Genomic DNA, 15929 nt, shown 5'->3' on the forward strand with positions numbered 1-15929 from the left:
CTTCATGACCGATTTTTATTTTTATTTTTATTTTAAATAATATTATATATTTTTATAAACAAATTTATTTAGAGTCGTGAATGTCATTAAATTTAAAATATTTATTTTTAATATTTAAAATTTGAATCAAATTTCGTCCAATAATTGAATCACATCTACTAATTGTTTATTAATTAGCCTTACATACAATATATTTATCTTAAGTTAAGATACAATTAAAAAGTAGATAAAGAAATAAGAACAGGAAATAGCTATTTTCAGATTTATCAGAAATCGTGTGTTCTGATATACACAATGATATTTTAATAGATTGAAATCCGTTTATTTTCTGTTTCTATTGTTTATGATTTTCAATTATGTTTCAGGCTTGAGACGAATTTTGGCAAAAATGTTTTTAAAACATTTTGGAGTTGATTGTATATCTTGAAATGAAGTGAAAATTATAAAGTGTACATTCCATTGTACACGATTTCTGATAGATTGAAATCTGTTGTTCCCTGTTCCTATTACTTTTCAATTGTATTTTAAATTGAAAGTCTTGAACAATAAAAAGCACAAACAATATGAACAGGGAATAATAGATTTTAACCTATCAGAAACCGTGCATTTTAGTATACATGGTTTCTGATAAGTTGAAATCTATTATTCCCTGTTCCTGTGCTTTTCATTATATTTAAGGTTTAAGACATCTTTTGCAAAAATGTTTTTAATGTCCATTTTCACCAACGTAGATTAACTTCAATCTCAGTTCAACTTACTCTTCATCTTTTTCTAATCTTTAAAACTAGAAAAAAACAAAGAATAAGTTGAACCGAGATTAAAGTTAATTTATATTAATGAAAATGGGCATAAGACATCTTGGATTGTGTATCATAAAATAAGGTGAAAATTACAGAAATAAACATTCTAGTATATGATTTCAGATAGATAGAAACTTCTTATTTTCTGTTCCTATTATCTGTGCTTTTCAATTGTATTTTGGGCTATTATCTCGTGCGTCTGCAAACCACGGTCGATTTTTATCCGTGCCGCTCCCTTGCACGAGTAGTCGACGGAAGCGAAATGCTCACTAATCGTTTACGCAAATAGAGATTACCGGCGTGCCGCGTCAACTCGCACATCGGAAAAATCTTTTTATAAAAAATACGGGCGATAGAAACGGTGAGTACAGATTTCAACCTATCAGAAACCGTGCATTCTAGTACATTTCTGAGAAGTCGAAATCTGTTGAAATTTCTGCTACGTGTGCTTTTCATTGTGTTCAAGACTAAAGAACAATCCGGTTCCTCCCCTCGCCCTGCTCCTTCCGTAAATTCCATAGGGTGGATCACGCAGAATACTCACCGGAATGAGCGAACGATTTAAACCGGAATTCATTGACAATATCACGGGAATCTGATTGTACTCTTTTTATTTCCTGACGTCTGTCTCTTTCTTCTTTTCCGTATCGTTGCGACTTAAGACGTGATCGCCGATTTTTCCGAACATCAAGCGATGACTGGCGTCGAGCGTCGAGTGCTGTCGTAGACTTGGCTTTTTGCACAGAAACGATGCGCCGACACGAACACAAATTACCCACCACCGCCGTTCACTGTACTCCGTCGGCTCCGCGCGCGCGACTCACTTCACACAGATCGGGTCAGGTTCGACTCCTGCCCGAGCTGTTCCGATGTGTCACGAATCTAACCGAATCTAACGGCCTCGAGCGCGGGATGAAGCGGCTTCGTGAATCATGGAAAGTTCAGGAGCGGTTTTGAATTCTGCCACACCCTCGATTTTGTATTCGAATGTACAGGATGCCCTTCGAGAGTCCGTGATTTCAGTAAATTTCAATGGTTCAGGTTCCTGACGATTTCATGGGACTTTCTGATATTGGGAAATGTAGAAACTTAATTAAATTTTGAGATATGTTTTAATTAGAAATTTCTCTCGCAACGAACAGTATATTTAGTAATTAGTGAGTTTAATCATTAAATTAACAATAAATAAAAGTTGATTTATGAGAAAGATTTTAAAATAAATAAAAATAATTATTTGTAGATTTATGTTTTTTATGTTTTTGTGTGTCTCTCTCTCTCAATGAATGTATAAGAAAATTTATATATTTTTATATGACGCATTTAATTTATATTGTTCATATATTTCAATATATTTTATGTGTTTGTGCGTCTCAATAAAAATATAAGTAAGAAAATTTATGTATTTTTTAGTATGATCCATTTAATTTATTGTTCGTATATTATATTTAGCTTAATTTAAAATATATATCTATTGCTCTACAAAGCTATTTATTTTCAACGAATTTCAAAAAATTATACATATATGTAAAGTAATATAATAATTGTAATTAATATTATTATATAACACAAATATATATTTCAATAAAATATAAATAAGAAAAATGATGTATTTCTTTTTCATATAACGTATTTAATTTACTTTTCATAATTTGTTTTAATTAGCTTCATTTTATAGTTTTAATAATTTGAGTATAAAAAATATCTATTGCATCGCAGAATTGTTTATGTTCAAGAAATGGAGAATTCCATATTTAAAATTTAATAATAACATTCATAATACGCACTACTTTATTTACGCACATTTTACTTACATTTAGTCATTTTATAGAACTTATCTTTGTATCAACTGATAAATTTAATAAAAAATTTAAAAGAAAAAGCTAATATAAAATGAAAGATTGAATCAACATCTATCATTAATAAGATATCATTAATAAGACAGTTCATTTATTTTTATTGTACGGCCTTGCCGCAACACTGCTGAAGTTGACCGTAAGACGGAGCAACTAGACGGAGCACATCCAGAACCTAACCTCCGAAATGCGTCGATCACGGACTTGAGCACAAGCGATTTTCGAGGCCATTTAACCTTTCCAGCGGAGCGCACGCGTGTGTCCTAATACGTGGCAATTACGTGACATTTGTGTTTCTGTATGTCAGACATTTACCGCCCTCAAATTTTCTTGGCGATTGTCGCGTGCGTAGGTTGTCGGTCTGCTGGATAAATAACCTAATCTGGGATTGAGTTCGCATGTTTCACGTATGCCGCGAACAAGGATTGAAATATAAATTCTGGTGAGTTTCGATGTTGTAATCGTTCAAAAATAACATTCCCTCAACATTTATAATTTTAGCGATGGAAATTAAGAAACACTTTCAGAAAAAATTGAATTTGTTCAAAATTTATATTGAGTTGTGATTGCATTATATTATTTTTAATATATATTATATTTTAGTAATATTAAATGTAATATATATAATAAAAAAATACATATTATTTTGTGACATGTGTATTAAAAATTAAGCTATAAAGATGTACAACTTATAATTGAATTTTTAATAATAATATTAATTTTGGGACAATAACCTATTTATTATTAGTAATTTATCATTAGTAATTGTTTATTAATAATTTATTGTCAGTTAATTATTTATTAGTAGTAATTATTTATCACTTATTGATAGGAGAATAAGATTATATACATATTTCGCAGATACATTCTTATTTCAAAGATGTAAATTTATTTTTTTGCTTTTTTTTATAACGTAAAATATCAGAGTTTTGTGCATTATTGTTTATATAAGAAATACATAAATTTTCAATGCATTATCTGTTTATTGATTATACGTATTACAAAAAAAATAAAATATTTTTTCTTCAAAAAATTGAAAACTTGTCACTTTTTACAAACGATATTTTCTATTTTTATATACGCTTATTTTTTATACTATCAACCCTTATTTTAAAGGCAATTATTCGTGCAAAAGAACCTAAAATGGAACAATTATTATTTACAATTAGTTGAAGTATCAAGTATAAACAACACTTGCTTGATTGCTACTCATAAAAAAATAAATAAATAAATAAATACCTGTCAGAGTATGAACACAAAGTGCACAAGTCTCATAAGACTGTTGTATTGAGAAATTCATAAATAACAAATGATAAACAAAATCAATATATATATATATATATATATATATATCCTTCGAATGCATCTAACAATTTTTTATTTCAAATTATATAGTTATTTCTTTTTTAAATGTATATAATATAAACGTTTAGATAAATAAGATGTAGGGATACCTCGTTTAATGTTACATTCAACAATAAGACCTAAATTGTCCAGAAGACGCCTGCAGGAAAACTCGCTTTTCACTGAGTAGTAGAACACCGAATGTTGCGTCGCAACCATCTGCCTTTTAACTCGACAAAGAGTATTTAATGTTTTGCGCAAATTTGTTAATGCGCAAAAATGCCATCGTAAGACTTTCAAGATAAGTCACGATAGAATCAAAGTCTTATTGTTCTTAATAGAACATTTTATGTCGTAAAATGTTCTAAACATAAATTCTTAAATACATATCATTCGATATTACGTTTTTGCTGTATGGAAAATATTGGAATATTTTTTAAATTTATTTTTTACTATAGTGGAATATTTAAAAAAAATTTTTTTTTGTAATTCTTTTTTCATTACAAGTTACAAGCAGTTATGCAGGGCAAAATAAATTATTGAAAAATGTAAATTTACGTTTTTTTTTAATTTTATTATATCTTGCAGTTTTATTTTACTTTATTTTATTGTCAAAATATTTTTATTTTTTTATCTTTTTATAGCTGGAATAATATATAAGCATGAGTATAAAAGTAAGACATGATTAAAACGAGATGTTACACTTTTTAACGAGAAAATGTTATTTATGTACATAACTATGTTATCAGATAAACGTTATCCTAAAGTACCTTTAATCTACGTTTTCTGATTTAATCATTGATTACATACTGTTCGATTAATCTCACATTTTTTGTATATTTTGCTTTAGTTTCAATATTTATTTCTCTTTTTGAGCGAAGAAAACATTAGAATTTTAAAAATATTTTGAGGTTCAAAATATATTTAATTTATAATAAAGATTTCTATGAAGAACATACTCTATTTTAAATACGATAATTTTAACGTAAAATAATTTTAAAATAATAATACTAATAAAAATAAAAAATAATACTTTTAAAATTTCTTTGGATATTTTCTTCGACGAGGCTACGCAATTTTCGGATTATTTTTGTATCTTGATACTCTTTGAATATAAAAACAATGTTGAAATATGTCGGATCTAAGAATAGTTTTTAATTGGCATTCACGTCTATTTTTTAAGAGATAAAACTAAAGTTAGACATTTTTTAAAAATTTTATTTATAAATACTAAGATTCTTTGATCTTGCTTTTTCCTACTTTTTAGCTAAATTTAGCGTAGTGCGTTTCTGCACATAAAGCTGAGTTTAAATCTGTCAAATATATTTATTGAGGGACAAAAGTGAAAGTATATGGAGAAAGTAATTGAGAGCGAGTACACTATAATACGACATATTCTAATGCGTCCCGCTTTCTAGATTTGTAAACCATGCAATGCAAATAAATGATGATAAATTCTCGCGTATAACAGCACAAAGCACTAGTTTTTACAGTGCTTATTTTGATTTTCGATTTTAGAAGACATAATATACATGCAAAAATAACTTTGTAATGAAAAGAAATAAAACATTTAAAAAGGGGTAATATTAAAATAATGTGCAATCTGTCTAATATCTTGTGTTTAATTACTTTTTCTCTTGAAAAAATTTGATCTCGAAATTTTTTACAATATTTAAAAATATGATTAATAGAATTATTTTCTATACTTTATATTTATACTTGACATCTTACATTATTTTATGCTCTAAAATTTCTAAATGAATTTTTCGAATATAAAGAATTATTTACTATATAATTTTTACTTGTCTTAATTTTCAAGATTTTAAACAAAATTTTAATTTTGCATCTTGATATATCATAGTTACATATTTAGTTTATAAAATTAAGAAGCAGCATTTAGAAGCAGCTTAGATCATTTTAAATCATTTCCATTTTCTTTGTTAAAAATTTTAATACTTTTAAATCGCGGCATAAATGCTGTTGATTTTAACATAATTCATATAATACTTATATAGTTGCAATTGTAATTTTATGCATTAAAGTAATTTATTATGATAACGTTTTAAAGAGTTATTAAATTTTCATCAATGAGCTATTAAATTTCAAAATGTCAAAATAATGTTTTGCTTTAATCAAGTGTGACAGAGTTCAACAAGATAAATCATGGAGTCTTTATCGAGATGTACATGACGAAACATAACGCTTTTACTTTCTTGGACTTTTCATATTTAAAAAGAAACTAATGGAATCAATGAAGAAGAACGATTCTTCAGAGACCCAATCGAGAGATGAGAATGAAAAAGAAAAATGTCATTATGATATCGATGATGTACAGGACAAAATAAAGAAAGTGGACGTGAAAACGTTTTCACCTACGAATCTATTGGCCAGGAGTACTTTAACGTTACCTACTGATGTCGTTAAGTCTATTCAAAGCGAGCAAATGAAAGCAAAAACCAAGACAATGCCATCGTCTGGATCTGCTACTGGTAAGAACATTTGATTCTTCTTTCTCTCAATCAAAGTAATCAGAAATAATAGCCATGATGTTATAAGCTATGTGTAATAAATTATGTTACATTTCATGAATCAAAGAAAATTGTACGAAAGAGACATAAAAAATAGAGAATGTGTTAGAAAAATAGAAAATGCGATATTTTAAATGATTGTGATATTTTTTTATAATTTTTGATAGATATAAAATTCTTGAAATATCAAAATAATATTATAAATATAAATATCAATAAAACATTTATAAATAAAAAAATATCTATAAAATATATATAAAATTCTAGAAATACCTAAAATTTTGTGTCATACAAAAATAATTCTGTAAAACTGATATAATTTCCGTTTTTCTTCATTTTTATATCACTTCATCCGAGATAGTCTTATTATTTTAATTGAATAACACACTTTATTTAATCGATTAAGTAATAGCTAGTTTTTCGTGTTACTAACTCTGTCATTGAGAAGATCTTGATACACGGAGAAGCGCGCTCCGACTGGCGAGAGATCCTGCGTGTTGAGCTGAGCGTCGACCATCGCTACTATATTGATCTACCTGTCTCAGGGTTATATTCGGCCGCGTGTTTCAGCGCAGTACTCTCCGGTCCTTCACCACGAGATCACCGGAATCTAGTTTCTCGTCACTGATGAGATCCGCGATTTGCATCGCGTTTCCATCTCAGTTTTAGAATCATCGTAGTGAACATTGTTTCTTGATAATGTAGATGACCTTGTCATTCTTTTTCGGATACATCTCGTATTAAGCGAACGATTTGAGTATACTGTTAGTCGCACATTATATCATTACACACGGACCTTAAATAATTAAGCATTTTCCTTGTATCTTTATTATTAGTACAACGAATCGATGGTGACCTGAGTCAAGCACGCTATCCTGAGTCGGAGATGTTTAACTTATCTAGATGAAGAAGGTTTAACTGAAAGAAGATTATACTTGCATCTTTATACTTGTATCTTTATTAAAATTCTAGTTCTCGAACTATGTTAACATAAATATCTCTCTAATTTGCACAAGATATTTTCTAAAGATTATTATTTCTTTTATGAATTTTTTGACAAACGTTTGGACTAATTTTTTGGAATGATTGTAAGAGTTTGATAAGAATCTCTTCAACTTCAACTTTTTTATTTTTTTAAATGTTTTGCTTGTGCTAAATTAAATTTATAATTAAAATTTGCTAATCAATTCTATGAAATTTATTTTAGATACATATAAAACTTTTTTTATTGTACAATGATATCATACATTAAATGCTTTTAATTGTAATTTAGCTAATGAAAAATTAAATTTAAAGATATATAATTAAAACAAATCGATAAATGTGAAATATTTTTTTATATATATAAGTTTAATTAAATATATATAAGTTTAATTAAACAGAAAAGAAAAAAGGGCAGAACATTTTTTAAATTAAGTATAGCAACATACATTGCTATGAATTAATTAAATTAAAGTAAAAAGCATACATAAATGTATATCAAATAGATGTTGGATTATCAGCATATTGAATATTGGATTAAAATTTGTCAGCCAGTGACGAACAATATCTACATTGATCCTGTGAAATCTGTTCAAAGTTAAATTTACACGGTACTTCCGTCTCATGAATTTGCTAGTTATTTGCAATTACATGTACCTTGATTGGTTTTCATTAGTTTTAATGGTAGTAACCGTTGATATATAAATTTGTTCAATATGTATACATTAGTATACATTTTTTCTATATTATATCACATATCGTACATATTATCGTACATATTATGTTATTGATATCACCTGTGACATTATTACATTTCTAACATTCGATACTAATAATACATTTCTTTGTAAAACCGATGTCCTCGTTTACGTCGCGTACTTCATTTATTCCTTCATCTTGTTTATCTCTTCATTTTAAACGCGTTAAGAAAAAATTGAATTCCATGTTATTATCAAGGTAAACTATGCAAATTGACATATTGTGAGAACTTTTATCGCGTTTTGCACGAAGCGACTGCAAAAATGATATTGTCTCCGCGATCCCTGTTGTCTCGATGAAAAAATGCCACGATGCTGCGGTGCTTCTTTGGTTTCCGCCGTGGATGGTAATGGATCTCCGCAGAGCCTCGGTCTGCAGATCCAGGACGGTTAGTAATTAGTGTAATTGCCAATTAATCTATTTTCTCCATTGCGTTTACATGTATCTATGCTCGTGTATATTCATTATAGATAAATTGCATCCTTATGTTCTCGACCACTAATTTGTAAGGTGTAGATCGAACGACTTCAATTGAAGGAACAAAAAGTTTTAAACGTTGAAAATGCTTTCAAATAATTTTGTTTTCATTCTCAAAAATATGAAAAAAAATATTAATATTCAGATTGAAAAATGTTAATTAAGAATTTGTGAAGTATAATTGAAGTAGTAAATGCATTATAATTGAAAATTAATTATAAATTAAATAATAAAATTGAATTATATGACAAATTATTTATATAATAATCTAATAATTTAAGGCTACGAGTATATTGTTTCATTTATGTATTTGTAAGTATTTTATGCAATATAGAAAAAATGTAATAAAATGTTTATAATGAATTTCTATTTTTTGCTTCCTTTTTTACAGGAAACCCACAAAATAAGACGGCCTTAGCACCGGGGCATAGTTTGATGGATTGGATCCGTTTGGGTAATTCAGGAGTCGATTTAACTGGAGTCGGTGGTGTACCACAAGTCGTAACCTTATCCGAGCTTGCTAATCATAATAAGCAAACTGACGCTTGGATTGCAATCCGAGGTTTGTTTATTTTATGCCTGAAAAAGAAAACTTTTTACTATCAGTAACAACTTGAAATATTTAATGTACTATTAGTAATAAGGATTCCAAGAAAAAACCTTCTCACACAAAAACTCACATATCCTCCAAACCACTTGACCGATTTTCAAAAGCAAACCCATTTTAGAAAAATAACGTTTTCTTTTAATTAATTAAATTCTTTTAATTACAATTAAAACTATATTTTAAAAAAATTCTTAAAAACTACTTTTGACAAAAATTTTTAATTTTTTCTGGAATCTCCTCCATCATATTTCACCACTTCCATCACTTTTTGTGATATATGGTCTTGGTCACTTCCTCGGAAGCTCTCTTTCTTTGTTGTTTTTGGACTTTGAAAACCCTTTTTCCTTCCAGATCCTTCTTTACGGTTGATAGTCAAGTCTTCCTTGAAACGCCTAATGACCTAATGCCGTTTTCTTGCAAACTGCCGCCTCCCGCGCGATTTTGATGAAACTCCACTCCGGGTGTTCTTGAAAAATTTTGATTATGAATTTACGTGTTTCTATTTCACTTGCCATTTTGCAACTGAGAATTTTGAGAACAAAGCGATTACGAAATTAATTGTTTCAATCGTTTCTTACATTCATTGCAAAGCCTACTAAATTAAAAAATTGTTTTTTTTTTTAAATGGTTTGGAGGATATGTGAGTTTTTGTGTGGGAAGGTTTTTTCTTGGACAGTCCTTATGTCGCTCATTTGTTATATAGCATTATTTTTATAAAATACTTCTATACGTAAAATAATCCGGAATATTAAATAACTTATTCAGATCTATTTAATCCTAATATTTCGGATCCAATCAGATATTTTTTCAGCTATGTTGTGAAAAATAGATAAAAAATATCTTTCACAGCCTTACATAATTTTAAATACATAGGATAGCACTCATAGTCCATTCTTATTTCAAGACTATTTTAAATAATGTTTTAAGATACTAATACGGCTCTCTGATTGATTCGTGATTTCTTAAAATTGTACTTAACGGTGTTGTTATAAGAGTTGAATATAAGATAAGATTGAATATAAGATCTGACTATAAATACCGGCCATAATCTTATTTTTCGGATTTTTATCTTCACAATGAAAAAAAATCATTTAATTTTGTTAATTTTAAGCAAAAATACATTGATTTAAAGTACATTAGACTCGCAAATACTAATTAAGAAAATTTCGGAGTGAAATACTAATTAGGATTAAGTATTCAATAATGATTAGAAATTTTGCTACTGTAATTTATTTTTTGTTATTTATTGGCTTATATCGACAAATTTAATATCGTTTAGCTTTAATTCTAACAAATTTGATTTTAATTGAAGGAGTGGTATTCAATGTTACACGTTATATGGATTTTCATCCAGGAGGAGTTGACGAATTGATGAGAGGTGTCGGCAAAGATGCCACGAAATTATTCGACAACGTAAGATTCTTCTTTTTACAATCTCACATTTTATATTGTTATATCGTCTCGCTAAGTGGTAATTATTTTTATGTACCCGTAGATCGTTAATTCCAGGTGCACTCTTGGGTGAATTATCAGAGTATTTTACAAAAATGCATCGTAGGCAGATTAAGTCGTGGGATTTCCTCCGCGTCAAGCACTTCCTTAGTAACGGAAAAGTCGAACAATTCTTTGACATTGGGTCGAAACATACGTTCTACTGGTGAATATTTATTGTAACAATTGCCGTATTGTGTCTAGGTCATCTATATTTAGAAAAACTGAATTAATAAAGCATTACTGAATTAATAAAGCATAGATAGTATTGGTTCATTATTAGAAGTTTATGTCTAACAAAGTTTATATTATTTGCAAGCATAAACGAGATACTTTTCTGTAAATTGATGAATAATGTCTAAATTTTATTATTTTATGAAATATGACAATTTTTACGAATATTTATAAAATATTTTTTACTATTTTATTTATTTAAGTATCGAGAAATTTTTCTGTTTGCAAAGCCTATTGAAATTACTATAATTAATCTAACAAATATACTACATATTTGTTATATTAATAATTTACAATTAGAATGATAGATACAAATAGTTGTGATTAATCGACAAATGTCGAACTTTATCCAATCATTTATAAGATGTAGAACAACAATCAAAGCAAACTTTTATTGTTTCAGTACAAAAGGCAGTTGACGAAAACTTATCGAATTTGCCTAATGTGAATATGGATTGGCGACAAACATCTAATTCTATTACACTCTTTTATCAAGGTGTACGCGACTATCCAGATATATATTATCGATTACAAAGATTGAGTGATTTGAAAATCATTTTCAGGCTAATTTTTGAAAAGCACATTATCATCCATGAGATCGAATTAATCGCAGATGTGGAATGGCCGCCAACATATAAAAGAGATTTCGAGACAATGCAGGTAAATTATTGAATCAGTTTATTTATATTTATTTTCTAGAGCGTAAATTATATTTCGTAAATTCAAAAAACATATATGTTGCAGGTAGACTTTACGTTTACAAAAAAGCTTAAAAATATTTGGAAATCTCAGGGAAATCATACATTATCGCAAGAATCATTTACAAATAAACGCACGTACAAAGAGTATGAAGTACTCAGTAATACACCTCTTTGCAAACTAGTTCATTTGTTAGTTTTACGTGCGAAAAATTTTCTAGAAGTAATTCCCGTTGGGAGACACATAGAAGTCAAAATGAACATAATGGGTAAGTGATAACATAAATATCTGCTTTCAAAAAATATTTATTTTTATCAATTAAGTATTTATTTACTTTTTATTATTGAAATAAACATTTTAGCAATAAATGGAATGTTTTAATTTATAGAGAATAGCTTTACTAATTTACTGTTATATAGTAGTCTGAAAAAACAGTTTTTCAAATCAACATTTTTTTTTTTGGTAACAGAATATGTATAAACATTTTCAATAGAAAATTATAAAACGAATACGTATAAAACGAATCTAATCTATATAACATATTTATATCGTATATTTATAAAAATGTACATTATTAAAAATACTGATATAATATTTTTATCGCAGGAATGGAAATATCAAGGTCATATACGCCTGTCCCACCGTGCCTTCATCCCGAAGATATGGCACCAAATTACAAGCCTGATTGCATTTGCTTGATGATAAAGCGATATCCAAATGGTGCACTTAGTCCGTCCATCACCAAATTACAACCTGGCCAAACCCTTATAATGAGCAATGGTTTAGGTGCCTTTGTAACCGAATCTTTCGATCGGTATCCTGTTATTCACATGCTGGCAGGTGGAACGGGTTTAACCGCGATGTTAGGAATAATTCAGCGAGCTTTAGCGAGGCGCAGTGTGTAAGTATTAGTATATTCCGTTTGAGACTTTCTCTAAACTATATTTTATTTTTGGAAGAATAAAGTAATACGAAATAAAAATAGTAAAAAAATGTTGCTAAAAAATTATGCTAACAATAGCATAGATTAATATATTACATTAGATTAGTTAGATTAATATATTACATTTTTTTTATTTTTAATTAATTTGAAATCTTTTTCAGAAAATTAATCAATCTTCTAAATTTTAATAAAGATGAAGACAATATGTTTTATGTGACGCAACTTGACAGAGTATCTGCAGAAAAGAAGTAAGTACATACGTGTGGAAATATAAAGATTCTTTATGGCTTCTGGCATTTTAGTCTTTATTTCTTCATGTATTACTAGTAAAGTCCGCAAGCGGGTAATGTCGAGTTGCTTGCTGTACAATGTCAGCATTGCCCGAACAATGTCGACACTGCCTCATGTCGACAAAGCGGATTTTGCTCGTAACATATATATAAATTTGTATAATGATTACGTATAAACATAATTTCTCCTTATTAAAATTAAAATTTAATTTAATCATTATACAAATTTATATAAGCATAAAGAAATGATTAAAACGCTAAAGGACGGTATCAGGAAACACGGTAGTTCCCGCGCTATTGTATAATATATATAATATATATATGATGTATATCATATGTAAAAAATTATATCCATCATAAATCCATCGATATGAGATACGTACGTCAGTTACTTTAAAAATAAAAATAGATTTTATCGAACTGAAGATTATTAATGTCTCATATTAGGTTCAAAGTTACACACATCCTTTCACATGCAGGAGATAAATGGGAAGGTAGATGCGGTACAGTATCCGATAAATTATTGAAAGAATTGATTGGCGAGTGTTCACCAGAAGGATGCATATTTACGTGTGGACCAAAAGGATTTATGCTATCTGCGAAAAAGTACGTAGCATTTTTTAACTATTAAACATATTTTATATTTTTTATAATTTAATAAGTATGGCAAATATAATTTATATAATTTTATTATACAAAAATTGTATAGCCGTTCTGATTTATCATTTTCAATACCTTGCTGTCTTAAATATTCATAAAATGTCATCTTATTTTAGGTGTATTCAAATACTTGGTTGGAAATCTCATCAAATGTATAATTTCGACGATTAATCGTCTGTTCTGAAAGTATACGTGCCATATATTGTATATGTTTCCTTTCCTTTTAGAAAGTCTTTCTAGAGAGCCTAATAAGATGAAACTCGTACCTGTCAACCACGTTTAGTTAAATATTTGGTGCTTTTCAGCAAAAGAGAAACAATGTAACAGTGATCGTGCGCGTTTCATATTTATTTATAATTGGCAAACGTCGAAGATACAATGATTCACTGTGTTACACTGTGTTATCTGTGTTTCTTGCTGGAAAACATCTATTAGTACAGATGTTCTGTGATAGCTGTAAACTGTCATTGATGTCTATCAAAGCGTATTTTTCTGGAATTATGAAAATTTTTAAGCACTTTTACTCCCATTTCCGCCCATAACGATGCATTCTAGCTGCGATAAATTGTAATACTGTCCATAAAGTAGATATGTACATGTACTTTTGCAAAATCAGGTAATATGGCAACCCGAAAATAGAGGCAAACCTGTATTGTGCATTTAGATGGGAAAATGACATATGCCTCACAATATATGAAAAATCTGTTCTATACAGTTCTATTGAAAACATTCTATTGAAAACAAATATATTGAAAATATTCTATTGAAAATATTCATACATGCTTTGTTTTATAGAAGAAATGTTAATTAAAAAACTGTCTTTTCATGCAGACTACGATATAATAGTAAAACTATTCTATGTATTTCCAATTTTATATAGTTTATTAGATGTATAATTAAGTTATATAATCATGGATAATATACTTTTTTTGAGAATTTTTTAAGAGTGCATAGTAAATACATAATTAAATAAATGCTTGATAAAAATGAGTAGATATTATTTTGATTATGACTATAGAATGCATATTTCTTGTCTAGGATCAATGATATTTTTAATTAATTTTAAATTTGTTTATTAAATTAAATATATATTTTTAATACGTGTTGTTAGCCTTATTTTATGTAAATAAATTAAGATTAAATAATTGTTCTTTGAGGAAAAATGACGTAAAATGTTGTATATTTACACATAAATATATATGCCGATAATTAAAAATATAAATACATAAAAAAATGATTGAAAACTGTTTAAGCATATTATATCTTTTATTGAGATACAATGATGCCCCATCATTTTTAAACTGTATTATTATATAATGAAAAAAATTTGAAATCAAATTTTTTTCATAGAAATTAATTATAGTTAATTTTGATTTCTTAATTTTTAAATTAATAATGAGTTAAATAATTTTATGATTAGATTACTCATGCTATCGATGCTATTTATCAATAAATGATAATTTAAGTTTTTAAGAAATTCAATTTGCTCTGTGATATCGTTTTTATTTTTATTTCGCATATGGAAGAAAACGTAACATGTATTTTTTTATTCTTGATATAAATGCTTTTATCTTTGCACAGTTGAAAAACTTTGCAACGCGACTAAATTTTTTATTTTTTTCTTCCTCTCGAAACGCATTCGAGAGCGCCAAGAAAATCGAGAAGATATATCGATGCGCTTGCCTCTGTTAAATTTCTTAGGCTGAAAAACTGCCAGGTGAATCTCTCGAGTGCACCGTAGATAGCGGGAAGGATGTAAATTCTCACCTTCAATCTCTTCAAGACGCTCCACCACCCCCAATAATGTACATCGGTACATTTATCTAGGCAACCCAGAGAAGAAGGCGAGAGAGCGTAATAACGTTCCGCCACCCTTTCCCCTTTTCCTCAGCGAGTGTCGGTGAGTTTTCACAAAAGGGCCCCGTCGACCGTTCAACCGATAAGGGAACTTTCCATAATGCAAAACTTTGCGGCCGGCTTAATTTTCCGGCGCTGTATACAGAAGTGTCTATTGATCGCGGTAAGTTTCTCTTCGCGGTATGACATAGCGAAATTGTGCGGGGAGACAGTAGAATGAATTGTCTCTTGGCCATCATCGTTGGCATAAAGTAAATTATGTCACGGGCGACGTGTCATTGTTGAATCGATCGATCGTTCGACCACGCAACTTCGATCTCTTCTCAAGCTGACCGCGCGAAATCACGCGAAAAGAGGTCTGATTCTTGAAAAATATCGCATGCATGAAAAACTAAGAGAATCTATT

The 15929-nt window shown here is 28.7% G+C and overlaps 2 protein-coding genes across 6 annotated transcripts in view; one reads left to right on the forward strand and one right to left on the reverse strand.

Annotated features, from left to right (window-relative positions):
- Positions 1-4131, reverse strand: part of LOC108694678 (fatty-acid amide hydrolase 2) — a 13980-nt gene extending 9849 nt beyond the window's left edge. For 3 of the 4 annotated variants that reach the window (XM_018204308.1, XM_018204309.1, XM_018204311.1), the window contains exon 1: positions 1345-1610. The gene's annotated coding sequence lies outside the window, so the exon portion shown is untranslated. Of the gene's footprint in view, positions 1-1344; positions 1611-4107 lie in introns of those variants that run through there. The other variant, XM_018204312.1, reaches the window with a different exon arrangement.
- On the forward strand, positions 2837-13954 carry LOC108694677 (cytochrome b5 reductase 4). Of its 2 annotated transcripts, XM_018204306.1 has the most exons (11): positions 2837-3095; positions 6135-6486; positions 9134-9304; positions 10662-10762; positions 10859-11006; positions 11478-11734; positions 11819-12041; positions 12380-12674; positions 12878-12964; positions 13454-13612; positions 13783-13954. In XM_018204306.1, the coding sequence occupies exons 2-11, from the start codon at positions 6240-6242 to the stop codon at positions 13835-13837; spliced, it is 1743 nt and encodes a 580-aa protein (XP_018059795.1). In that variant the 5' UTR covers positions 2837-3095; positions 6135-6239; the 3' UTR covers positions 13838-13954. The 2 variants fall into 2 exon arrangements, with proteins under 2 accessions (XP_018059795.1, XP_018059796.1); XM_018204307.1 differs by lacking the exons at positions 2837-3095; positions 6135-6486 and adding an exon at positions 8462-8653.
- Positions 13955-15929: the final 1975 nt, after the last annotated feature.

This window comes from Atta colombica, unplaced genomic scaffold (assembly GCF_001594045.1).
Source record: "Atta colombica isolate Treedump-2 unplaced genomic scaffold, Acol1.0 scaffold121, whole genome shotgun sequence".
NCBI lineage: Eukaryota > Metazoa > Arthropoda > Insecta > Hymenoptera > Formicidae > Atta > Atta colombica.